The sequence below is a fragment of the Drosophila montana genome, unplaced genomic scaffold, assembly GCF_035044405.1.
Source record: "Drosophila montana isolate Dmon_TW-CO22-7 unplaced genomic scaffold, ASM3504440v1 contig_3733_1, whole genome shotgun sequence".
NCBI classification, from domain to species: domain Eukaryota; kingdom Metazoa; phylum Arthropoda; class Insecta; order Diptera; family Drosophilidae; genus Drosophila; species Drosophila montana.
In genome coordinates this window covers 14,259-41,001 of record NW_026998620.1, presented here as the reverse complement: position 1 = coordinate 41,001, position 26,743 = coordinate 14,259, and the positions used below count along the sequence as shown (strand labels likewise).

General features: G+C 44.2%; 5 protein-coding genes and 1 long non-coding RNA gene across 13 annotated transcripts; 2 read left to right on the top strand and 4 right to left on the bottom strand.

The window, feature by feature from the left end:
• Positions 1 to 28: 28 nt before the first annotated feature.
• On the bottom strand, positions 29 to 2,566 carry Nepl14 (Neprilysin-like 14). Its single transcript, XM_064693939.1, has one exon. The coding sequence runs from the start codon at positions 2,552 to 2,554 to the stop codon at positions 488 to 490; it is 2,067 nt and encodes a 688-aa protein (XP_064550009.1). The 5' UTR covers positions 2,555 to 2,566; the 3' UTR covers positions 29 to 487.
• Positions 29 to 6,304, bottom strand: LOC135436365 (uncharacterized). 2 transcript variants are annotated; one of them, XM_064693947.1, is made up of 3 exons: positions 6,122 to 6,304; positions 5,765 to 6,063; positions 29 to 303 (listed from the first exon to the last, which is right to left on the bottom strand). In XM_064693947.1, exons 1-2 carry the CDS (start codon positions 6,211 to 6,213, stop codon positions 5,790 to 5,792), a joined length of 366 nt encoding a protein of 121 aa, XP_064550017.1. In that variant the 5' UTR covers positions 6,214 to 6,304; the 3' UTR covers positions 29 to 303; positions 5,765 to 5,789. The 2 variants fall into 2 exon arrangements, with proteins under 2 accessions (XP_064550017.1, XP_064550016.1); XM_064693946.1 differs by lacking the exon at positions 29 to 303 and having other exon boundaries at positions 5,557 to 6,063.
• On the bottom strand, positions 2,780 to 4,984 carry Nepl15 (Neprilysin-like 15). The gene has a single exon (XM_064693940.1). The coding sequence runs from the start codon at positions 4,920 to 4,922 to the stop codon at positions 2,865 to 2,867; it is 2,058 nt and encodes a 685-aa protein (XP_064550010.1). The 5' UTR covers positions 4,923 to 4,984; the 3' UTR covers positions 2,780 to 2,864.
• Positions 5,407 to 10,959, top strand: Usp12-46 (Ubiquitin-specific protease 12/46). The gene is made up of 2 exons (XM_064693941.1): positions 5,407 to 5,549; positions 9,324 to 10,959. The coding sequence occupies exon 2, from the start codon at positions 9,545 to 9,547 to the stop codon at positions 10,802 to 10,804; it is 1,260 nt and encodes a 419-aa protein (XP_064550011.1). The 5' UTR covers positions 5,407 to 5,549; positions 9,324 to 9,544; the 3' UTR covers positions 10,805 to 10,959.
• Positions 5,410 to 26,583, top strand: LOC135436355 (uncharacterized). Of its 6 annotated transcripts, XM_064693935.1 has the most exons (7): positions 18,093 to 19,061; positions 19,961 to 20,760; positions 20,893 to 21,466; positions 21,532 to 21,706; positions 22,890 to 25,520; positions 25,664 to 25,990; positions 26,057 to 26,583. In XM_064693935.1, the coding sequence occupies exons 1-7, from the start codon at positions 18,428 to 18,430 to the stop codon at positions 26,076 to 26,078; spliced, it is 5,163 nt and encodes a 1,720-aa protein (XP_064550005.1). In that variant the 5' UTR covers positions 18,093 to 18,427; the 3' UTR covers positions 26,079 to 26,583. The 6 variants fall into 6 exon arrangements, with proteins under 6 accessions (XP_064550007.1, XP_064550006.1, XP_064550004.1 ...); XM_064693937.1 differs by lacking the exon at positions 18,093 to 19,061 and adding an exon at positions 5,410 to 5,549 and having other exon boundaries at positions 19,961 to 21,466; XM_064693936.1 differs by having other exon boundaries at positions 18,090 to 19,061; positions 19,961 to 21,466; positions 22,923 to 25,520; positions 25,772 to 25,990.
• On the bottom strand, positions 8,536 to 9,137 carry LOC135436367 (uncharacterized). Of its 2 annotated transcripts, none has more exons than XR_010437508.1 (3): positions 8,916 to 9,137; positions 8,737 to 8,851; positions 8,536 to 8,687 (listed from the first exon to the last, which is right to left on the bottom strand). It is a non-coding gene; the product is annotated as an uncharacterized LOC135436367 (long non-coding RNA). The 2 variants fall into 2 exon arrangements; XR_010437507.1 differs by having other exon boundaries at positions 8,536 to 8,664; positions 8,916 to 9,133.
• Positions 26,584 to 26,743: the final 160 nt, after the last annotated feature.

The window sequence follows — 26,743 nt, the reverse complement described above, 5'->3', positions numbered from 1 at the left end:
GCAATTGAATAAATAAACAATATATGTATATAATTCCAAAGCTTTATTCAAATGAAAATATATTCATTCTCATGGTTTTAAGTCCACATATTGGTCTTAGTAGTAAGTCTAACTTATCTCCACCCACTCGCTTCCATTTGAATGTATGGTATCTGTAAATTCTTTGTCAATATAATGGAAAGACATTTTAGTAACATAATTCTTATCTTTGTCCACAAGTCAAGTCCACATATTGATCTTAGAAGTAAGTCTAACTTATCTCCACCCACTCGCTTCCATTTGAATGTATGGTATCTGTAAATTCTTTGTCAATATAAAGAAAAGACATTTTAGTAACATAATTCTTATCTTAAACTAAAAATGGGTTAGGAAATATTATTGTAAATAGTCAGTAAAAAATACTTAAACGATTGAAATAACTAGTCTCTCCAGGTGCTGTCTAGTATAGAAAATAGCTTAATATTTTTGCAAAGAATTGACTGCTCCATCAGTAAATGGTACACTTTTCTGAAGGATTCATTGGTGATCCGGCTGGGCAATGGAATTCACGTGCGAAATCTGCCAAGTTTCTTAACGGCCCATTTACTGCCAGTCGAGTCCAGCTGTGCGATTGCCGGACACTATACGTGATCGTAGGCCATAAATTGGGTTCGCCATGTGGCTGCTCCTTCGGACGACAGTGCTGCTGGGCAAAGGCTAGGAAGAAGAGTGCTGTGTTGGAGTAGTTCAGCCCGGGAAGGGTCTCCTTAGTGAGTCGCACGAAGTCATTGTTGGGTGCCTGCAAGCCCAGCCAAGTGAGGTAGGCGTTAAAGGCAATGTTCAGCCCGGCACTGGCATTTATTAGTAGCTTTGTGGCGGTTGAATTGCGCTGCAGATACTCCTCCACGTGGCGTCCAAAGCATTCACTTCGATTCCGATACCTATAAGCTGTCAGTGGGTCCCAGTTGTCGTGCTCGAGCAGGCCAACCGACCAATGCAGCTCGTCGAAAGCCGTGGCCATCTGCCGGGCCAGCACGGTTCCTAATGTAGCGTAGCGCAGGGCATGGCCGTAGCGCTCATCGTAGTCGGGCGGCTGCAGCAGCGCCCAGCCCATCTCCAGCCGCCGTTGGACAGGCCGATAGTGCACCCGAGTTTCATAGGCCTCCACTGGATCGGCCGGCATTGGCGGGCTCTCCTCAAGTCGCTGCTTCAGCTGCTGTGCCTGCACCTCACCCAGAAGCTGACGTAGATTGTGCCAATAGTTGCTCCGCTCGAGAGTTAGCCGCAGTGCCAGAGGTTGCTCGTAACTTGGCAGTGTTATTTGTAGATCGCTTAGCTTACGCTGAGCAACGCGTCTGCTGCCCTCTTCCAGCCAGTCGGCGCTCACGCTCCGCTTCAGTGCATCCTTCAACTGGTCGTAAAGCTGAAGCAGCTGCACTCTCAGTTCCTCCGTGACATACTGACTTGCATACAGCTCGCCCAAAGCTGCCGGCAAAAGGCGCTTAACCGTGGCCAAACAGTAGGCTGGCCTGTGCTGCGGCTTATCCTCCAGCGGAAATATGAGGCCAGCGACTGCCCGATACATTACATAGTTGGCTATCTGGCTGCCATTGCGGGTACTCAAAGTGCGCTTCAGTTGGCGATAATAGTCAGGGGCTGCCATGTAGACTGGCCTGAAGATAGTCTGATCGTAGATGCTGCTCACATATGTCCTGAAATCCAGATCGTAGAGCTGGGCAAGCTCAGATAGTGTCTTTCGGGTAAAATTGGCCGTATAGAGGTGTTGCTCGGCATTCCAAGGTTCCAGGCCATGCATTCCACCGCACAGCTCATGTTCGAAGCTGACAATCTCGCCTGCGAGCCGGGCGGACTCCTCATTGCCCATTGCTAGCCAGGTCTTAAGCTGGGCGGCCACCAGCCGTTCGATCGCCTTATATGCCGAATCGCGTCCATCGAGGTGGCTTTTGGTGCACAGATCCGTGGGAATTAACGTGGTCGGCTCACTTAAGTAGATGCTATTCTCCTGCACGCTGGCATAGTTGTAGCTGACGCGCAGCCCGATGAGGATATCCATGCCATAGTGTCGTCGCAGTCGGCCGGTTACCTGGGGCCAGTTGTATTCCAGGTTATATGCGGCCCATTTCGAGCCTGGCACAGCTGGAAAGCCACCGTTTTGCTGAATGAAGTCACTGAGAAAGTCCTGCTGCTGCTGGCTCTGATGGGCCTGGGCCACAAGGCAGGATTGATAGAATTCTTTGGCCTGACGTGCCAGCGCACTGTCCTTGCGATGTGCACTCTCCTCCAGCAGCCGCACTAAATCCGCATCTATGCGGTGCTCCAGCTTGGACAGCGGCGTGGCCTCCGTTTCCCAATTGCCGCAGGCATACTCGTAGAAATCGCTGCAGGGACTGGCACGAAGGTTCATCTGACGACGCATCTCATGCGCCTTGTTCTGACGCACTGTCTCCTCCGTCTGGAAAACGCGCTGAAATGCACTGCCCTCTCCAGGCACCTGGCCGAGGTATCCAAGCAACAGGGTCAGCAGCAAGACACATTTTCTGACATGCTGCTGCATCTTTGGGTCGCTGTAAACTGTCAACAGTCGCAGCGCGACATTCGTTTCTCTGTCCGGCCTTAAAGTGTCGCTGATAAGTCCGCAGTTCAACGCGGGTTATCACAAGAGAGAGCATAAGAGCGGGAGAATCGAAATACAAGGCTACAATTCTGGACTGAAAGTGTGTTTGCTATGTAGGAGGAGGAATTTTTTCGAAGTCTGGACAATTATATCATATGGTCTAAATAGAGATTCGAATGTGCAAAGCTTTATTGGACTTGTATAATATGTTAGATATGTGTCGCAGATACAAAATGATGTGATTAGCTATTCAATAGAGTGCGCACTTGAAGCGGGCATTTAACTTGTCGTCTCTGGAGCACCTGAAGGCATTCGCGAACTGCTCGGAATTGGAGAGCGCTGTGTTGACACGCAACTGTTCGGGTAGCTCATCGAAGATCTCCAGGGAATCCGGGTAGTCGGAGCAGTAGAGCTGGGCATAGGCCAAGTAAAAGAGTTCGTTCTCCGAGTGATCGAGCAATGGCAATCGCTCCCGCTGGTAGATGATGGGCGTCTCGGCCGAGTTCTTGAGCCATTTTGTGTAGGCGCGATATGCGATATTTAGTGCGCCGTTGTCGGCGACAATTCGGCTCAGCAGACCTTTGTCCTTGACGGGCTTATCCCTGAACTGTACATATATGGCGTACTGCTCCTGGAAACACTGGGCGCGTCGGGCGAACGAGCTCTCCGAGGTGGTATCCCACCAGTTATTGCGATAGCCATGTCGGTCGAAGCGTCTTCCCACATCGTCGAAGCCATGCAGCATCTGGCGGGCCAGCAAAACGCCCAGCGTGCCGTATTTCAGGGCGTTCGGATAGGCGGGATCCCAAAAGAAGCGCGCTTGCAGAAAAGTGATGGGTATTTGCATCTTGTTGGTGGTCAGCTCGTAGTGCGGCACCTTATACACTTGGTCCGTCAACTGCGGCTCCTCCACCAGCTTCGATAGCTGTCGCTGCGTGTGCCACTGCAAGACTCTCACCAAATTCTGATAGAATTGATCCGGGTGCAGCTGCAGGCCGTGCATCTGTCGGATGAGTTGTGTGTCGTCGTGATTGCGGAACTGCAGCTCGAGCGCCTCCAGCTTGGCGATGGCTTTCTGGCGTGTGTCCAGCGTGAGCCAGTGTAGATCTGTGGATGCCTGCAAATCCTCACGGAAGACTCGCTTGATGTCCGCCCAGGTGGACTGCAATTCGTTGATCATGTCCATGTTGTTGTAGTTGCGATGGAACAGGCTCTCCAGATGCTGTGGAAAGTACTTGCGCACCAGTTGCACGCACCAGATCCCTGGCTGGACTGTCGCCGGAACACGTGCCTCGTCCAGAGTATCCAATGCACGCCAAATTGTGTAATTGGCCAAATGCAGCTTCGGCGTGTTCCGGATCACGTCCACCAGATTGGACATGTAGTCCTCAGGCGTCTCGTACAGATCCACGTACATCGAATCGTTGAAGATCATTTGCAAATAACGGCTAACATCCACGTAGTTGCCATAGGCGGCCTTCATCTCGGCGGCCGTACGTTGTCGGGTCGTCTGCTCCAACGTAAGCGCCGCATTGTGCGGCAATCCCTTCGCCAGCTGCTGCTCAATCTGCAGAACCTGTGCGGCCACCTCCTCATGCCAGCGATCCGGCTGCTCTGGAAAGTAACCCTCCAGCTTCTCTCGGATTGAGCGCTCGTAACGCTCGCGAGCATCATGGTAGCCTGCATCCAGATATTGACGACGATGTCCCAGCGGCAGCTGCGGTGCTCCCAGCTTGAGTCGATGCATATGCTCCTCCTTATAGTCGAGCACAACGTCGAGGCCGATGAGTATGTCCACGCCCAAGCGACGCTTCAGCATGGCCACCACCTGCAGCCAGTCGTACTCGTAATGGTACCAGGACGGCACTCGGATCTCTGGCCAGCCGCCACGGAAATCGGTTACCTGCAGCAGCGCAGCCAGCGCAGAGGCCGTGTTATTAGCCTGGACAAAGCACGAGCCATAAAAGCTTTTCAGCAGACGATCCGCGCTGCTGTCAGCGCCAGGTTTCGTGCTCTTCAGCATATCTGCGCTCTTGCGCACGAACAGCTCCTGCAGCTCCTCGAGATAGTTGGTCTTCTTGTTGTGGAGACGCGCCGGGTGCAGACGCGGCCAGTTGCCGCAGGCATAGTTGTAAAAGTTGTCGCACGGCCTCGGTTCCTCCGTGCTCAGGTAGGCCTTGATGTGGGCTGCCTTGGCGAGGCGCAGTATATCGTTGGTATAGTTGCTGGCCAAAGGATTCGTGCCAGCACAGCTGCAAATGATCGACAACAGGGCAAAGCCTGCCAGCGAGAGCTTCCAGTTTTCCATATTATTATTGGACTATATTTTTGCGACGTGATATGTTCCGTTTAGTTGTCGAAAGTAAACTAAGCTCAAATTGAGCGATGCGTCGATTTTTGACTGGGCCGGAGGCTTATCATCATCAGCGGCAGCTTGATTCTTGATTAATTAATTAGCTTTATTAACCGTTGCAACAAATTTGCTCTCCGTCTCCGTCTCAAATGGCCTGCCTGACCCAATTCTATTGCCGTTCCGCTCACACTCACTAGGCCAGGCATCATTAATTGTTGTCGCTTCTCGCGCACTTGACCCACAAGGTAGCATCATATTTTTGTTTAGTTTTGCAGGGGCTTTTACTTTTAGTTAGCCTACGACTTTGCCAGTCGTTCTACGTATATGTGTACATAATTAAAATTTGTGTTTTCCGCACTTAAGCTGTTTGTGTATTTGTATAATTAATAATTCCCTTATTCGTTTCCTCTCTCTCTCTCTTTACAGGAAAAGCATTCTGGCAAAGTTCTGCTACACTTTGAGCAACTGGCGTCTTTAATTAAAGCAGCCTCGAAAAAGTGTTGTCCAGAAATTGCCTTTCGCATTGACCTGGGACCAGGAATTAACCGAAAAACGCGGCAACAAAAGGAAACTTCTCAGACGGTAGGAATTGATTTTTCTTTTGTAATATTTATGACTATTCTAATCTTGCATAGACTCTTGTGTTTTTACAAAGTTATCTCGATGATAAATTGAAGAATATCTATTTCCATTGCTTAGAACAGATACAGATCCAGTCTGTATATTACTTATTTAAATAAATTAATTAATATACTAATCTGAGGATTGGTTAAATATTGTTGGCTACTCTCACTTACAATCGAAATAATACTGGTTCCGCAGTTAGCCCACGATCACCTTAAGGGTTTTCCCGCCGAGTCGTGTGTCCAGATCGAGTGGCCTTATGCTTATATTGTACTTGACATGGTAGCCGCTGTCATCGGCCGTATAGACAACCAGCTCATTGTAGACGGTGCTGCTGGAATTCAAGTCCTTGCCCGGCAATATCAATTGTGAGCTGCGTTTGCCCGTAATAATCAGTTCGGGCTCCCCCGTCTTGTTGTTCGAGGTGTTGAGCGAGCCCGTCTCATTGCGTTCACTGTGAACCTCACGAATGCTGAGATAGTCAATCGATAATTATTGCTGTAGATTCGTAGATCGGGTAGAAAACTTACTGGAATTCGTAGAGCACCTTGGTGGCGGCATTATTGTGCTCGATATAGGCAAATACCACTATTAAGAAGCATATTATGTGCCAGCCGTTCATTTCTTAGCTTCTCTATTTCACAACGTTGCAAATGCGGCTAAACTGCGATTCCTCTGACCATTTTAGCTCAAGCTCTTACATTGCACTGAGCGTGTACAATTTCTAACACTATTTGATATATGCAAGGCGATATTTACTAATAAACGGGTTTGACCGGTCTCTGACGATGCAATCGAGAGGTTCAGAATCACGCAAATATTGAATGAGCGATTCCGCATCGCTTGTGTTCTACGATTAGGGCAACCAGTTTTGACTCAATCGGAAAGATTTCTGTCTTTGTATTTGTATTTGCATTGGTATTAAGCCCGATTCATAATTACATTGACCGACAGTAATGATTGACAGTAATTGCTATTTTGATTACGAGCCGTATCGAGGGGAAAATCACTGCGATCACTTTTGGAAAACTTTTCACTAAATTATTTCTTAACTTGCAATTCAAATATTATTATTCTATTCGGCAATTATATATTGCTAAAGCTCTTGAGAATTCCCATCTATTTGTTTATCTGAACACAAAATACAACTTTAAATTAATGTTATTTATTATTTTAACAGACATTTGTGATATTGAGCCAAGTAGAACCTTAGCCCAGGATTGTGAGTACTTTTAAAAGCTTAACGCTTAATCTTGGCTCGAAATGCATAGGTCGAGGCTCGATAATTTGCACTTCAGTCGTAATACTCGGTCGATTGTCAAATGTTTTGCCTTCAGTAGTCGTTGTGGGAATCGTGCTGGACGAAGTTAACTGAAGGTTTTCCGTTGTTCCCTCACTGCTCGCTGTGGAAATCGAACTGGATTTTGGAGGTTTCATTGTTGTCTCTTTTTTATGTGCCATATTTACAGCATTCTCTTCATAGATCCGAGCTTTAGAAATAGATCCTATTGTAGTTGTTGAGATTGGCTCGGATTTGGAATGGTCAATCAAGAGTTCATCTGATGGATGTGCCATTTTAGAACTAGATATTAATGTTGTAGTTGAGATTGGCTCGGATTTGGTTTGGTCGATCAAGAGTTGATCTGATGGATGTGCCGTTGAGCTTGGCACTGGGAACATATTATTCATTTTATTGTCATTTAATGCTTCACCCATGGTTTTCAGTAAATTCATATTTAAGGGCTGAGCACTTAGAGACGATAGTCCCAACAGAATAGTGAAGAAAATCTGCAATTGTAGTAAATATATGTTAAATGCCTGCCAAACAGTTTTATTAACATTCCGATACTTACAACTAGTTGCATTTTGTCTGGCGTACTGTTTACTTACCCCACAGCACAGCGAGTTTTATAGTCGTCGTCGATGCATAGTTAGCGATTCATAGAAATACCCATAGAAATGAAAACAAGCTCTCTACTGGGCGAGCTAAGATTCAATCCAGTTAAATAGTAGCTAACGTTTTGGGAAAGGTCCATCCCTAATTGGATAGTTAGACACACTTTTAGAGCGAAGATTAACTGATTCAGTATTTCGTAATGTTGGAAAAATACTTTATTGAAAATTATCTATGGAATATATATAGGATTGATCTTGATGTAAAACTAGTTATTTGTGTGCGTATAGTTAAATTTGATTAAGCTTCAAATCATTGTGAAATGAACTTTCTTTGGCAGTTGAGGTTTTTCCCATAACTATCAATAAAAAGGCGGGAGGCTTTGTTGTCTTTTTAGTGCTTTATTGTGAGCATATTCCTATCAAGTTAATTTACTCAATAATTATACATGGGCTTTAAATATTAAAGCTTATGGCACATAATAATTATGGCTTTACAGGTACTTGGTAATATTAGGACTTAAGAGTATTAGGAACAAATATACATATTTTTATTCGCGTAATTTGAGAAGATTAGGCAAGAATTTTGAGCAGCTTTCCCGATAAAGAATTCACTGGCTGGGTTGGATACCGCACAGATCTGCGAAATATACTTTCCTGCTGCACAGCATATAGTTTGGAAGGAATTAAAATCTGCTCCAACTTGGTGTAGTTTGGGATACGAGTACCAAAGATCGGGTGCCCCTTGTTAGTTGAATTTGGTTCCTGAACTTCTTCTTGAAGTGCGGAGGATTGGCTGAAGTTGAGTATGTCCCAGAAGTGCGGAGTGGCCTTTAGTTTACGCCGAGTCTCGCGCTATGTGTACTTTTTCTTTGGTTCCAAGTGGAATTAAGAGTTGATCGAACTCCCGGCTTTGGCTTTTATAGCAGCGTCTGGTGCCGAGTGCATTGCCCACGGCACACGACAAGTTGCCATAGATGAGATCGGCGCACGTCAGAGAGGCGTTGCAATTGCCCGGAATTTTCCCAGCGCACTTCTAGCGGATAAAAAAAAAAAAAATCACCGTACCGACCGATTAACTGCCATAAAATTGACACTATTTTTAGTGCAGCCAGTCATCAAAAGATCTACTCTTATCGATCCATTAAAAGATGCAAAATGTATCGATTACATTAAGTTGCTGGCGATAGATGATTCACATGTCTATAGTTTAAAGAAATGTATTGTATAGTATGAAAATGACCTATGTTACCTGCTCTTTGCCTCGCTGGAAAATTGGCCGACGGCGTTTTCCAGTTGACGTCAAAATTTTGCATGACTTGATTTAACATATTGCAAGCGAATTCCGCCCAAGTTCTGACTAATAACTAATGTATGTACTCAATGTTGGTGTGATTAATTCAAGTTATTTGTATTCAAAATGTTAATTACCATTCCAATAATTTCAACAAATATTTTACATATTTTTATTTAAGAATTTAAACTTTTTAAAACTGCTGCAAAAATTTAAATTTCATTTACCACAAACCGAAAAATAAGAAGAATTAGCTATAATTGAAAAGCGGGGCAAAGCGAAACACTGTTTGAAAATATTTTGGAGAGAGGATATTCGCGACTTCATTTAAATTTTATTAATTTTTTCAAGTTTGCCATTTTAGTTGTAAAGTTCTTTATCAGTTAAATTCTTAGTTTTTAGTGTCACAAAAAACAACAAAGCATTCAAATGAAAAAGAAAATGAAGCACAGTAAACATTTTAAAAAATATTTATAATTTCTGTTGTTTGTGTTATGCGAAAGAAACTCACGTGTATCCCCTCTTCCAAAATTATTTATTTTCAGACAAATAGAAAAGTGTTTTGCGCAACTGCCAACCCCAAATTAAGCAATCTCTGTAGACAAATACCAAATCGAGCCAAGGCTCTATCACATATCTTTCGCTAACGAACACCTATTTATGAACCTGTAAATAGTGTTGCCTGCCTAAAAATCGACACTAAGCAAACACGGTGTGGGGTTTTCTGTACCGCTGTGCTGCGGCAGCACCTGTAGCTACTACTACCATGGGCGCCAACGTGTCGCAGCTGGAGCGCGAGATCGGCTCTGATCTGTTCCCGCCGAACGAGCACTACTTCGGGCTGGTTAATTTTGGGAACACCTGCTATAGCAACTCGGTGCTGCAGGCTCTGTATTTCTGCAAGCCCTTTCGCGAGAAGGTCCTCGAATATAAGGCCAAGAATAAGCGGCCCAAGGAGACGCTGCTCTCCTGCCTGGCCGATCTCTTCTACAGCATTGCCACGCAGAAGAAGAAGGTCGGCTCGATAGCGCCCAAGAAGTTCATAACACGATTGCGCAAGGAGAAGGAGGAGTTCGACAACTATATGCAGCAGGACGCCCATGAGTTTCTCAACTTTTTGATTAATCACATCAACGAGATTATTCTGGCCGAACGGAACACGGGCGGCACCGGAAAGACAGCCACTGGCGGCGCCATTCCTCCTGGCCCAAATGGGAACAGCAGCACCACAACAAAGCTGAGCTCCAACTCGAATTCGTCGAATTCCACATCGACCTCGACCTCCAACTCGACGGCAACCAACGGCAATTGCAGCAACTCGACCGGCTCGCTGAGTGTGCTGGACGGAAATGGGAGTCTAACGGCCACGACCACGCCCATAGCACAAACAAACGGGGCCAACACGGAGCCGACATGGGTGCACGAGATCTTCCAGGGAATACTTACGTCAGAGACACGTTGCCTCAACTGTGAGACGGTGAGCAGCAAGGACGAGAACTTCTTCGATCTGCAAGTGGACGTTGATCAGAACACATCCATAACGCATTGCTTGCGCTGCTTCAGCAACACGGAGACGCTCTGCTCCGATAACAAGTTCAAGTGCGACAACTGCTGCAGCTACCAGGAGGCGCAGAAACGGATGCGCGTCAAGAAGCTGCCGATGATATTGGCGCTGCACTTGAAGCGCTTCAAGTACATGGAGCAATTCAATCGCCATATCAAGGTGTCGCATCGCGTCGTCTTTCCGCTTGAGCTGCGCCTGTTCAACACCTCGGACGATGCGGTCAATCCGGACAGGCTGTACGATCTGACCGCGGTGGTAATTCACTGCGGATCGGGACCGAATCGCGGCCATTATATAAGCATTGTGAAGAGTCACGGACTGTGGCTGCTCTTCGACGATGACATGGTCGACAAGATTGAGGCATCGACCATCGAAGATTTCTACGGCCTCACCTCCGATATACACAAGTCCTCGGAAACCGGCTACATCCTCTTCTATCAATCGCGCGACTGCGCTGCGTAAACCCAATTTAGTTGCCTTTGATTAATTTGTTGCAAATTAAATATTTGGCTCAGTGCGTAAAATTTAAGTAAAAAGTTTCTCGTATTGCCTCGTATTATAGGCGAATTTTATGTTCATTCACTGATTTTATAACCCTAACCATATTAATAAACAATGATAAACGATAGATAAGTGTAGTGTAAAGATTATTGTGCTAGGTCAGTATTTGTGCATTATTTGTGCCGGGGGCCTGCCGCCGGTCGCCGAGTGGGCTCAAACATTACGTTCAAATACTACTTCCATATTCAGGCTTGTGATTTCCCATGCATCTGAGCTTGACTGTAATCTATGCCACTAATTACCAACTAAATGACAAGCTTTGCATTTCAATAGAATTCTCCCGGCCAGCCAGTTAACAATGGCATCTCAGCTGAATTGTCTGTCCGGCTTGTTAGGTGGTCCGCCGTACAGTCGTGCGTCCGATTTCTAATTGGCAACTCAAGAAGTCAACGTAGAGTCATAAGTCTTTTCCAGCTTTAGTCACAAATGTGTCATGGAGCACGAGTAAGTCGCGCGAAAGAAACTTGAAACTGGTTGGTTGAAAGAAACATGTGCCTCTTCTCATAAATAAAATTACGTATGCAAGCAAATATATATTGAATAATTATGAAGACACTCGTTTTTGTCGACCATTTTATAAATAAATAAAAAAAATAGAAACAGCCACAACATCATTCAACTAAGGTTCAGTACAATAAATATGTATTTTTTGATCAGCTGTAAAAATAATGCCACAATACACGGTTAAATAAAATATATATATTTTTGTATGTATATCGTAATAACTAAGAGTCTGTCGTAACCTTATTAGGCCAGTTCTTAACGATGATATATTATATTTTATTATATTTAATTTCAATTTTAATTAGCTATGGAGTCTTTGGGGGTTTCTCATCAGTTCATCTTTAGTACATCCAATCTTTATTACGCCAGTTCTCAACGATTATATATTATATTAAAAAAAATTTATAAATATATTATTATATTGTTTTGTTAAAAAAACTACATTAGCCACACAGAAAATTTAAATTAAATTAAGCATTTTATAAAACAATTAGTCGGAGTCTGCGGGGGTTTGTCATCAGTTTATCTTTAGTACATCCAATCCAATACATATATTTATATATAAATGATTATAGTTATTTGTTAAAAAAAACTACATTAACCACACAGACAATTTAAATTAGCTATGGAAGCGTTTTTAAAAGCATTTTATAAAACAATTAGTCGGAGTCTTTGGGGGTTTGTCATCAGTTTGTCTTTAGTACATCGAATCTTCATTTCGATGACATCGCTGTCTGAGGTGAAAACTACGGATGATTGCCAAAACCGGTTGAGTGTCAAATACTGAAGTTGTTTTTGTGTCGATTGAAATTGCTTCCCAATTTATGTACTAATAAATATATACGCACAATATACATGCATACACAATGAATGACAGACAGACAAGGCTGCAGTTGTGCACATTTGTTGCTTGTCATGTTCGAGTTCGAGTCCGAGTCGCTTTAGACCCGACCCGTTGCTTGAGTCCCGCAGCGCACTGAATTGATTAGACCGACTAGACTATTCCGCATTTATGTGCCCGGTTATTACGCATTATGGCTGGAAAAGACTTTCACTCAACTTGAAAAAGAAAACTACGCAATTTTCCTATGTGGAATTTAATTGGTATTTGACGCATTTTGCTCGCTTGGTTTTTCAGCGTTCCAGCAATGTGTGATATGCAACATGTTGTTTTTGTTGCAATCAAACTGCCGACAGCAGAGACATGTCAAGCCAAGTTGCAACACATGCTGCCGTATTTGTCCCTCTAGAGTTTCTACAAAACAGAACAAATCATTCTTATCAATATTCGAGGCGTGACAAATATAGTTTTGATGTCGCATTTGTGGAAGATTCGTATTACTCCGACGAGCTTCTTGCTGCACCCACATGCTCGACTATCCACACCAAAGAACGGCCTTCATGTCTTTAATTAGCCTGATGCCATATGTGGCGTTAACTGTTGGGGCAGATCACCCTTTTTTCGAAAAATGTCAGCGCTGGGGGGGGCTCATTTCTCTCTTTTGGGCTGACATAATTACAATCTGCTACAAAATAAAATATGTCATTAAATTTTTAAACCAAAACACTTTACCATGTGTGAACCCATGTGTTGATTCAACAAATAAATATTTCAAAACTAACCCGATTTATTTTTGGTTGATTTAGCATCTAAAATTAATGCATTTTCGCTATTAAATTTTTAAAAATTAATTTTTTACAAAAGACATCATCGCTTCCCTCTTAAAATTAAAGAATTTAGTTTAAATTTGCTGGTGTTAAAATAAGTTTATTTTCATTATCCTCACTTTAACTTGAATAACTTTCCTAATAGCCATTTTTTCATAAAATATCCTCTAGATTAATCATTAATTGCTTGTTTATCTGAAACTCTTATATTTTTGCCGTTATTTAAATATTTTGACCTTAAGCAAAGATCATTCTGTGAATACTGAACCAAAGATTCAGCTGCCAGTCTTTGAGAGACGTATTCAATATACGGACGTAGAGATGGAAATGTTTTCGAGACCCACCGCAAACTATGCGAGTTTCTGTTTTCAAATAAACATTGTTCAGCAATTTATTTTTGTTCGAGACAATTAAAACTCTGGCAAGTAGGAGGCCATAAGCTGAGGGTGGTCGAATAGTTCAGAGTTCGCCAATTTGCGCCTTCGTTTGTCGCCAATTCGGCCGGGGGGCGAAAATGAATTTTATAGATGACTTTGAAATGCACGCGATGAGTCACGCCACAGCTCCGCTATTGGGGAAAACTAAATTTGATTACTAGGGCAATTTTAACTTGAGTACAGAAGGCGCTCGCTAAGAAGAACCTCTACGTTTAACATTTAAAGCTGCAAAAATTTTAAAATAGATTCGAGATGGTATTATATGGACTTGTAGTTATTAAAAAACTTACGGTGTATGGTTTTTGTTTTTTTTTTTTTTAATTTCTTAAGCTTTATTTTAATCTTCCTGTTATTGTGAGAACAACAATTAACAACAATTAAATTGATTTGAAAATTTGCTATACTACTTAGTCTACTATTAACTCTAATTTACGCTGTATGGAAACTCAAATATTCACATTTATTCTATACGAGATTCGCTGGGTTTTTGTAAAGCACCTAAAAGAATGCTATGCATATTTTAAGTTGTTTTCCTTCTCGCTGTGATTACTCGCTAGACTTTTTTTTTTTGTGCCGACTCGTTGAAATTATTATAGCAACATCTCGCCATTCGTTCCGTCTGTCGTGTGTCGTACAAGTTTCAAATTACGGATGATGAAAATGACCCTGGCAAGGCAGACACACACACTTATCCCTCAGCTGTTTTTTGAAAAAATTAAAAAAACCAAAGAGTAAGTTGAGAAGCAAAACAAATCTGCAAGATAAAAAGAAATGAGCGGAAGATTTTTGAGAGCTGAGTGTTATCAACTGAACAAGAACAAGAATATATGCTAGATGGATTTATATTTATTTTACAATATTCTTTTATGCATTTATTTGTATTCGTTTGAGAAATTATCACGCATTTTACTTGTTGTTAAGAGACCAGTTTTGTGGGGTGTGCTGCTGATGTTAATTTATGTGTTTCCCAATGAATCCAACGTCCATGTACGCCATAATATTGTGCCCTTATTGGAAATTCTTTTAAATTTATGCGCATTTGTAATTGTTTTATTGGAAATAGTCTGTAGTACGCTTGGTTGTCATCATTAATGAGCTAAAGTACCCGCTTTCCGTTTCTGTAGTGCTTCCCTCTCAAGTGCCTACAATCCAGATGTTCATTCAGTCACGGCACGCGCACATACGGACAAAAACCGATCTCATTGTGGTATTTAGGATGTAGGATGTAGGATGTGTCATCCTGTGACCCTCTTCGGTTATCAGAGCACTTCATTTGTTTTCATTCGATACGGCATGTTCACTGCCCAAACTCTATGAGGGAATAGTTTATCGTTTGCCCTATTAATCTGAACATAAATCTGTTGCCGAAATCAAGTCGGTTTTTATACATTAAGTATGTAAAATTTGGTTCGAAATTGAAAAGGTCACAGAATTCGGATAGTTTTAAAATCATTTGGGGTTAATTCTTAATGTATCCGAAATCAAGTTAGATTTTATACATTTTGTATGTAATTAGTTTATATTCCGATTTCTTGTTGCAAAATAGGATGGGATAGATTCTGCAAGCGACAACTGAAAAGGTCACAGAATTTGGATATTTTCAAATCATTTGGGGTTAATTTTTAATGTAGTCCAAATCAAGTTAGTTTTTATACATTTAGTATGTAATTAGTTTAAATTCTTCTTTCGTGTTGCAAATTGGGATGGGATAGATTCTGCAACCGACAACTGAAAAGTTCACAGAATTTGGATATTTTCATGATAACTTCAAATCATTTGGGGTTTATTCTTAATGTATCCGAAATCAAGTTAGATTTTATACATTGTTTATATTCTGTTGTCTTGTTGCAAATTGTGATGGGATAGATTCTGCAACCGACAACTGAAAAGGTCACAGAATTCGGATATTTTCAAATCATTTGGGGTTAATTCGGTTGCACATTGTATAATCATCGCAACGCTCTCTGATGCTTCGGGTGCTTTTAGTCGTTTTTTTGTTTTTTTCATTCCTTGCCACTTGCACATGCACATACTCACGCACACACACACACGCACACAAACACACTGGGAGGCAGCCATACAAACAGACCCCATCCATATACACACACACACACCCCAAAGCCGGGAGAGACTCTCCTCGTCGGTCGTCGCTTTGTAGTCGTCGCCCGCGTCGCTTGTTGTTGTTGTTGTTGTTGTTGTTTGTGGTCGACGCATTTGCCGTTCGCTCGTGAATTTTCAGTCAGTCTCCTTGGGCTTGTGCAACTGTGAAAATGTGCGGCGCGTCGAGTCTGTCGTGAAAATGTTTTTACTCTGCTCTTTTTTTCTCTAACGTACATATACATTTGAATATATATATATATATGGCTTTAGATAACACTCGAAAGATACATTCGATTAACTGACGCGCTCTTTGTTGTTGAGTCCGTGCAAACTATAAACCCGCTTGGAATGTGAAGCAGCTGTTAATTGATGAAAAATGAAATCAACGTAACATTAAATGAGTGTGGTACTTGTTAAATTCTTAAGTGACGCACTGTCGCAGCACAACACACACATTCGCATACATACAAGACTCACTGTGCGTTAGTGAGTGTGGTGTAATCAGCTACTGATTTACAAAGGGGCTAACCACGTTATCTGCCTTCTGTGCCGGTTGACAAACTTGTGACTATAAAATGATTTCTCGTACGGTTAAAATGCGGCTAGGCATATAGAAGAAAATATTATGAGTTTTCTGCAGCTGGAAATGAGATCATCGCAGAAATGGCTGACAGTTCATGGCCATAGAATTTAAAGTTTATCCTCGTTTCAAGAAGTTGCATTTGCTTTCAGAACTCGCAACTGTGCAGCAAAAAAAGAAAATAAATCGACTCGCTGCTCGAGATGATTTCCGCATTGCAATCGCTAAAAAATAGAACCTAGAACAAACATTGTAAATGCATTTGTAGATATGTAGATATTTAATTGTGTCTGTCGTTTGCCAGCACAAACTCTAAATAGGTAAAATAGGCAGCTGCCAGCAATGAAAGAGAGAGAGGGAGAGAGAGAGAGAGAGAAAGAGTTGTATTATGCTCATTTTGCTGCAACTGCAACTGCAGCTGCAATGTAGGCCAACAAGTGCGTTGAACTAAAACGCAACACACCAGAAATTTATATTATTCTATAGAGCATCCAATTCGACCAGCCCTGACGATGGCATCGCCCAAGGAAAGTTTCGGCCAGATGTATAAAGTAAAAAGAAAAAAACCCCTCCCACTTTTGTCCGGAGTTCTAAATGTGGTTGGAACGTTAACGTGCACATGTGTATCTCAAGTCTTTTAATTGCCAGCCAAATATCTCGAGCTAGTCTATTTCCAGAGTTCATCTCCACCTCAAGGTGCTAATCAGGCTATGCGAAATTGAATGCATGGCCAAATCTGTTTATGATTGCGCAAAACTCCACAGAACTTATCGATTGCGTGCGAGATGCTTTAAGTTGTTTTCCTTTGACCATGCGTCTACCTCTCAGTCAGCCCTACCCTCCCCTCGGTGCTTGCTCTTGGCTGGTTGCCAGTTCGCCTTCAACCTGCCTCATGCCACACATTTCCACTGTCTGCGGCAGCCTGGCAGCCATTTTGCTTGAATCTAATGCGATGGGTCCTTGTTGCAAGTTCTTTTGCGTTTGCGCTGGCTCTAAGAGCTTCTCCTCGTTTCGCTTTCTCTTTTCGGATTCCAAATTGGAAATGAACGTCTTTGAGTAGTCTTAAAAGTTGTGTGGGGGCTCGGTTCGAGTGGCGAGCATTTTCCTTTGTTTGGCAATTGCCGCCAATCAAGCAAACTGGGCGTGTCTAAGGCAGACGCTTTATTGCTTGGCTACTTTAGCTTAATGCACTGATTCTATATATTCTAGCTTTTGCTTATGTCAGTCGACAAAAATGTCGAAACACCTGGCCGAAACTGATGTGCATGTTTGTTGGCACGATTTTGCGGCATTGAGTATTTATTTTCACGTATATTCATAGAAATTGTTTGAATAGCAAGCGGCCGTAATTGCGGAATATAAGCAAAATATACCACTGTGAAACTTATGTGTGGCTGTCAGATTTGAAATAGATTTGGGCACTGCAAGCGTTACTGCAGGGTAAAAACAAGTAAAGCACCTTTCCATTTCCGTTTTACAAGTGGCCAAAGGACCCAGTTGGCAGTTGCTTAAACTGTTTGTAAATTTTCAGTTCTCAGCCGCATTTTGCGGCCCAGTTTGTAGGGAAAAACTAAATAAAGTTTTTGTTTATTACTTTTTCGGGTGCAAAAGTTTATTTTAGACCCTTAATTGCTGCGCGGGAAAATAATAGTTTCCAAATGTTGAATTACTTGTCTACTTTTACGAACTTTTCAAATCTATGGCAAGTTCTAATGCAGAAAACTCATATATTACATTTATACGCTCTCTTTTGAAACGAAAACAAAATACAACTGAAAAAAAAAACAAAAAAAATATATAAATATGTGTGTGTATTTATAAAATTTTGTGACTGTACACAGAAAAACAGACACACATAAATAGTGCTTCGTATCTTACAGAGAAACTTACGCATAAAGCAAAACAATAATTAAAAATAGAAAATGTTACGTAGAAATCAAAATCATGAAAAGTGCAGTACGAAATGTATATAGCAAAGCGATTGATCGCAAACTGAACTGGGAAAAACTTACAAAAGCCAATGTGGAACCGATCAATGGAGTGTGAACCCTTAAAAAAAAGGCGACCGTAGACTAAAAATAACAAACGCCAAGAACTTGGCAACAAGTGAAATACAAACACAAAGCGATCAAACAGTTCGATCCCTGCGTTGGTCGAAACAGTCAAGAACCAAAAATAAAATCGAGGCAGGCAACATTTGTTGCAGCAACATTGGATGAGCACTTTTGCCGTTCGATGTTGTTGCTTTTGCTTGCATTCATCATGCGATTCGTAGACATTTCCAAAGAGCAGAGGCGCCAACGCTGCACGGCCTGTGCCAACGCTGGTGTTGAGTGCCCCCTCAACAACAACAACAACAACAACAACAACTCTAACGCTGATGCCAACGGCAACACGAGCTGCTGGCAACATGTTGCTGCCACAAGCAACAGCAGCAGCACGAGCAGCGGCTGCGACAGCAACAGCTCCTCCAAGGAGAACTACTATGCCCCACAGCAGCAGCAGCAGCAGCAACAACACAACAGCAACAACGGGCTGACCCCCCGGCAATTGCAGCAGATTCGTTACTACCAATGCATGCAGCAGCAACAATTGCGCTTGCTGCAACATCAGTTGATGCAGCAGCGCCGCCTTCAGCAGCAGCTGCGTGAACACGGCTTAATGCCGCCAACAACAAAAACAACAACAACGGATTCTGGACTCACCTGTAATCAAGAGTATTTGATGCAACAGCGAATGCAGCGGCAACATCATCAAAACAACAACAACAACAACAACTTGAGGAACTATTTGAACAACAACAATGACAACAAAAGCCATAACATAAATAATCAATATAACAATAACAATGGCATCAATGTGCCGCAAGGTGGGCAGCATTAAGTCTTAGTATTTAAGTAAACTTTAATTTGTTTGTTTGCCTTAAAACTGCCTTGCCTCTTCAAATAATTGCTGTCACAAAAAGCACAGCCAATATTATTTCTTGCATGAAATTACTTTAAGCGGTGCTTTAAAATTGAGACTTTCTTAAATTGGCACTTAATTGATTGTAATGGCATCCAAGAGGGGTTAACAATCCCTACAGAGGCTCTTGCACATGAAAATATATTACAAATCTTGCAATTTATTCAATACAGAATTACAAAATATTATTTGTCTTAAATCTTACGCTGGAATAGTTTGTCACTATATGACATAAATATGTTGCCTTAGCTTGTTTATAAAGAAAGTAATTAGAAGCCGGCAAGATAAAAAAAATTAAAAATTCACTGCAATTTCATATAGAAACTGAATTACCCTATATCTTTGCCATTTTCTATAGCTCCATTCCAGGAGTAATCGCCACGTAGTCCTTTGACTGCTCACACTTTAAACTTTAATTAGCATGGGATGAAAATGTTCTGATTTCTTTGTCCTTGCATGCCCCAAAACAAGACTACATTTTAAAGAAATATAGATTTTTTGTACTAAACTCGGCAAATGCCGATGCCCATCTTAACGTTCATAGGAAGCTGAATCGTAAAATATATATTAACATATAGGTCGTATCCCACTTAGTTCCAGAGTTGATGAGCCCAAAAAAGCTAATTAAAAAACATAATTGAGGGGCTTGGAAGAAAGGGGTTAGTCGGTTGTGAAACATGCTAAGCTTCCCAATTCAGTCAGAATTTGGACTACATAAACATTAGATTAACTGCCTATAAAGGTGCATTTACATAATGTAGCATTATATTAATTTTACGTATTTTATTTTCCTTTCTATTGCAGGACTACAATTTCGACGTGGCATGACCGACATCTCAACAATAAACGACAACAACAATATCAGCAACATTAACCGCCATATCGAACATCAATTCTCATCACAAAACAAATCGCCACAAAGCGAACCATATACCAAAACTAACCTCAAAGCGCATCCACATCCAAACTCACAATTCGCAAAACAGCAGCAGCAGCATCAGAAATCGTTGACTGAGTGTGGTAAGCAATATATAGGCAAGACGGCCGGATACAGCACAGCTTTGGCCAGCGTCAGCGGCCTAGGGTCGGCCCCACAATCCCCGCAGCACTACAGAATCCCCTTGAACAGCCCCAATAGCTCGCTGTTCGCCCTTGGGCATGTGACGTCAAACGGCAAGCGATATAAGCAGCAACAACTTAACGACCGGCTGCTGCAGCAACAACATTTGCACTTTTGCCAGCAGCAACAACTACAACAGCTACAACATCTACATGATGTGGGCTGCCCCACGGATGCTGCCGAAGAACTGAGCGAAGAGAGCCTCAAGCAGAATGTGGCCATTGTCCTGAGCAATTTGGATCGCTATAATAGCGCGCTGCGCAGCATCATATTGAATGAACAGGTGAGCAACAACATCAGCGCCAGCGACAGCCTCTTCCTCTGCGACGATCCCAGCGCTGAGGCTGATAACAACAACTTTTTGATAAGCAACGGACGAGAGGGAAACGCAATGGCATCAACTAATATAGCTACGCCCGAGTCGGATTACAACAGCAATGCGACAACACCTGGCGCCCAGCAGCAGCAGCAGCAACAACATGGGGTAGGTGGTTTGCTATGTGGTGGTGGTGTTGGTATTGGTGGTGTTGGTGGTATTGGTGTTGGTGGTGGCAACAATCTCAACTGCTCGCTGGCCTCGTCGCAAGACTTTACTCACGACAATTCCGATTATCAGTGGTTCCTTGACTATGGCTATCGGGATGGCTGCGGCGGAATGCAGCGCAGCGTGCTGAGCTCGCTATCGGCATCTTATAATGCGATGGGCGATTTGATTTACTACGAGGATCTGAAGAATTTGGACGCCAATCTGGCTGAGGTAGACATGGAGAGTTTCAGGGCCGAGGACATACACTCCTTGCTGTCGCAGTTGCCAGCCTACTGCAAAAGCCTTGGCGGCGCCAATAGTCGCTTGCAACAGTCGCTACTCTACCAGCAACAACAGCAGCAACAACAGCAGCAGCAGCAACAGATGCAGCTGCAGCTGCAGCAGAGTAATATGATGACCAATATGCAACATATGGCACACAACATGTCGCAGACGTCGACAACATCGACCAACGAGCTCATCGACAACTCATTTTGCAAATCCGAGCTGCTTTTCTCGCCGGTCAAGGAGTCGCACATTTCTGTCGACTCGCTGGACATGGATGCCTATCCGGATGACGGTGATATCATACTAACCTGCAACAAGGACAACTACACGATTGCCTTTGAGGGCAGCGTCCTCTATTCGGACGAGAGTTTCTATGGTAAGCCCCAGCTGATCTATGTAGCCAATGCAAATGATTAAATTTATGTGTGATTTGTGATATAGCGGAGCCCTGTGACATTGCCGTGAGGAATAAACAAAACTGCATCAACTTGCACAGCAACTTGGAGGATATTGTGAAGCGCAACAAGGCCCTGGAGGTATCCATGTCGCGCTCCGCCCAATCTTTTCAGTTCCAATGCAAGTCACCAAAGACACAGACAAAGGCTCAACTACAGCGGTAAGGAGAAGACAAATATAAATATCGAAATCGATTTTTATCGATTACTTTGAAACGGTGCAAGTTATCGAATATCGGAAACAAATTCGATCTGCGCGAGCACTAGGAGGACCTACAGCTAAAATTTCAAGTCTCTAGCTCTTATAGGCTCTGAGATCCTTGCGTTCATACAGAACGCACGGACGGACAGAGAGACAGACGGACATGGCTAGATCGACTCGGCTGTTGATGCTGATCAAGAATATATATACTTTATGGGGTCGGAGATGCTTCCTTCTGCCTGTTACATACATTTGCACAAATACATTATACCCTTTTCACCCATTTTCAATAGGTTGAGGTGAGACAAATATAAATATCGAAATCGATTTTTATCGATTACATTGAAACGGTGCAAGTTATCGAATATCGGAAACAAATTCGATCTGCGCGAGCACTAGGAGGACCTACAGCTAAAATTTCAAGTCTCTAGCTCTTATAGATTCTGAGATCCTTGCGTTCATACAGAACGCACGGACGGACGGACGGACAGATAGCTAGATCGACTGTTGATGCTGATCAAGAATATATATACTTTATGGGGTCGGAGATGCTTCCTTCTGCCTGTTACATTTGCACAAATACATTATACCCTTTTCAACAATTTTCAATGGGTTGAGCGTATAAAAATACACACAAACACAAACGCACACTCCCGCAGATTGGTTTTTGAGCACTTGTCGAGCATCGCATTGCGGATGTCTGAGTAACCCTCTTTTCCCCCATTTCGTTGGTTCGAGTGCAGCTGTGAGGTCATTTCAATTGAGTTCAATTAAGATTCATTTTCGTGCCACACAAATTGGCTCTTATGTGTGAGAACATGCAAAATGGGCAGATCTCAACTGCAGCCGATCTCTTGATTCTCTCAGTTGGCTCGTGTTGCCTAGACTACCCTTCTCCCTTCAGTAAAAACACATTCGCCAAACTAGCTAGGATCATTTATTACGGTATTATAAGGAAAACCCTGAAATTAACTCAACTCGTTCGGCATGCAGGCGCCCTCAGGTAGCTCGGCAATTGCGACGGGGTTACCGCGGAACTTATGGGTTTTTAAATGCTTAGCTGTGCTGGCAAAAACCAATCCGTATATTTTCCGCAAAACAAATTGTAATAAGAAATACACGATGTGTCTGCGCTTGTAAAGACGCTCGCTTCTCCCTCTTTCGCCCGCTCGCAGGTATCCGTCGGGAAACAATAACAACGGCGGCGGCGGGGAAACCATCGTCCTTACACGCCATTTGCCGCACTGCAGCGTACGCAAGAGCAACAGCCTACCAAACCTACAGAGCGAACTGTCGCTGCAGCAGCAGCACCAGGATGATGAACGGGAGAAGGATCATGCGGCACCATTGAATGTTTCACAGGCGATCAGTACTTCAACTATGGAATCGTGCACGTCGCGTTCGCGCAACCTGCTTCCCATGTGCCAGATGCCGATCTCAATCAGTGTTTCAATATCGGATCGCTTGCAGCAGCAGCAGCAGCCGGAAGATCAGCACAAAGATGCCATGCCAACGCCGCAGCAGCAGCATCACCATCATCATTCGCATCGCCACAAGCAGCGCTGCGGCTGCGCGCTGTCCTCCACCCAAGGGAGCCAGCACTTTTGCTCGAATGCCTCCCAAGCACACATCTCTGGCTCAGCCTCGTCGGGTAACTCAAATCCAGCCGCATTCAATCTAGTCAAGCTCTTCATCAAGCAAAAGAGTAGCAGCAGCAGCAGCAGCTGCGCGCCGGCGGAGGAGGGCCAGGCCTGCGCGCTTACCTGTATGGACGTCTCCTCCGGCTGCTGGCCCTCAAGCGATGCCGCCGTCTCCAGTTGTAGCAGTGGCTCGTTGGAGAAACGTTTGCGCAAGAAGAGCATGAATGACTCTGGCAAGGGCTCGGCCGTAAGTCGTCATGACGACGACGACGAGAACTACGAGGAGGCGGAAGCGGCTTCGACGCCCAAGAGACAGACGCGCACTCGCTGCGATACCGTATTCTATGACGACGGCGCTAGCTCCAGCTCAACGGGATCACTAACGGCCACAAACTCGCCGGCGCACCGCCGCCGCAGCATGCCGCTGCGAAATCCCCAGCTGTACCAGCTGGCCGCAAACACGCAGACGCCAACACAATGCAGTCAGCAGTCGTCGGAGGCAAGCAATTCGGAGCAGCTGACTCAGGTGCCAATGGGGGCCAAAGCGCGACGTGCAAATAGTACTCGCCCACTGTCGAGCGCCTCCAGTTCGGAGATGATAACACGCTCGATACAAACATCTTGTGGCTCCTTGAGCACAACGCACAGCAGCCTGAGTGAACGCTACAGATGTGTGCCGCCATCATTTCTGGCCAAGCTGCACAATCTGGGCGAGCAGCGGCAGGCGCCAATTTACGTGATCTATCCGAATTATGCGCTGCCCGATCTGGGTTTCGTCAAGACCAGCACCAGCCCTGATGTCATCTTCTCGCCCTTCAACTACAAGATGACGCTGGATAGCGCCGGGTCCGGCACCGGCACCGGCACCGCCTCCACGGCCTCCCTGAAAAAGCAGCGCAGCAATCGAAGTGTTAACGAAAACGAGCTGTTCAAGACATTGGATTACAAACACATCTCTGACTGGCATTCGCTGGCCATACTGCTGCCCGTGGAGTACCGTCGGCGGCTGCAACACATTCCTGAGGTACGCCAGATTTCGAGTCAATTGGATACGGAACTATTGCAGCGGCCGCTTTTCTGCATGTCGCCGCCCATTCGACGCAATCGGCCAAATGTCTGCGACTGCGCAAAGAACTTGCAGCAGCAGCAGAATCAAGCCCAGACTCAGTTGGATGAGGCGTCCAGTTCGGGCTCTAGTCAGCCGCCTAGCTCTGGCTACCGCGGCTCCTCCACGCTGCTCACCGACTCTGAGGTCGACGCTGATCCTCTCAAACAGATGTACGTCTATCAGTATGAGCAGCAGCGCATGGACTCCGGCATGGAGACGAGCCCAGCCAGTCGAAATTTATTGGCGACTGGCCAAACACCGCCGCAGCCCATGCCTCGCAGCATCTTGCGCAAGGCCAATTCAGTGCAAGCGCGCACAAAACGCAACTCCATGATTGAAGCCAAGCAGCCGCCGCAGCAGCTGTCGAAGCTGGAGAAGCGACGTAGCTTGCAGGAGCCGCCGCATAACTACGCCCTGGGTTCAACAGACGAGCTGGCCAAAGTCTTCGAGGAGGAAGAGCAGACGGTGCCAACGCAGACCAGCAAGCAGCGGCTTTCCCGAAAGGATCTGGATGCTCGCGCCCGTGCTGAAAATTTTCTTACCTCGCTTCCACGCTCCGAGCTCAAGTACTATGCAGAGATTGCGTCTATTTTAGAGTCTTCCTGTGAGCAAGTGCAGTACGATGCAGCGGCACTCAAGAAGGAGGTCAGCCGTGTGCTCAGCCAACAAAAGAAGGTCAAGTTTAACGATGTTGCCGCCGCAGCGGCCGAAGCTGATTTGCAAAAAAAGCTGCAAGCGAAACGCTTCTCAACGCCACCCAACTCACCCAACATTTCCATTGGCGCGCTGCAGCGACGTGAAACTCTCGATGTCCAGGAGCAGCGCAAAATTGAGAGTAATCGCTTTAAGCGACTCCAGATCCAATGGGAACTCATGAGCAAAGAGTCAAGCATGCTCAAGGAACTGGCCAACGAGCAGGCCACCAAGAGCGGCGGATCAACGCCCACCTCGACGAATTCGGCCAACTCCAGCAACTCGGCGCCGAAGTCGCGTATACCGCGACCAGTCAGCTACCCTGCGGGCAGGTGAGTCGAAAATCCAGTTGTCCGAAAGCGTTTTTGGAAATTTTCTTTTGGAACTTGTTGCTAAATTTTGGTTTCTTTTTCGTTTCGGCATTTGTGCACAACTTTATCATTTTGCATGATTTCTTTTCACCTGGGCACGGCAGAAGTCCGAAGCCAAGTGCCAGCGATCCTTGTCCCGCTCGTGCCACGCCCAAGGCTGTCACTAAAAGCAAAAATACCCCTCCTAATGTTTCCTCTCCACAAATCTGCAGAGTCAGCAGCGCACACGACGCAGCTAGCAGCGGCAAGTGCAGTACTCGATCCCCCAGCCGCATCGTCCAACCCAAACGATATAGCCTGGCCACCACGCCCACGTCGACGACGACCGACAAAACCACGGCCGGCCGCGCACGCACTCCGACAAACCGAGCGGGATCAGCTGTGACCACTCCAAATACTCCCAAACGGCAGAGTAGCGCCCAATCGTCCAGGTTTGTAGATATATAAATCTTAATGTCTTGACGCATATCTAATTATATTTTTTCACTTCCTTTTAGACCGACATCACGAGTGCGTTAGGAATCGGCGCGATATAAACCCAACTGACGTTGGTCAGCAAGCGTATAATGCGATTAAAAATATCCAAACTCAAACATATTAACAAAGAAGAACAATGAAACATTGTAAAAATATAGATTAAGGCTTTGCGTGGCTCTTTTGCTTAGATGCTGGCCCTGACCACACAAAAGTGATACGAAAAGCATTCAAAGTGAGATCAATTGGGAAACCATTGAAAAACGTGAAAGATTAGAGAAAGAATTAAACAGGCCAGTGGTCGGTCGCAGTGCTAGTATTTTTGATTGATATAATTTTACGCGGAGGGTAGCTAAATTTCTTTTTTACAATTATACAAACATAAATGCCAATACGCGTTTGCAAATGAAACAAATATTTTGATGTATATATACACTCACAGAAAACGACACATACTTAAAAGTTATTTCCATTAGCTAATCAAAGATATCGCCACATGTGCATATGGCAAAATATTTACGACCCACAAATTTATACTATGTACGTACATCCAGACACGCAAAGATTAAAAAGCGAATTATGTATTTGTGAGAACGTGTGCAATTGCTCAAAGAGATTGGGTAATGGTTTAGGCCATTGTTATTCACAAACACTTTGTTTATTTGCGTTATATGCGCAGAAATGGAAAAACAAAAAAATGCATATGATTT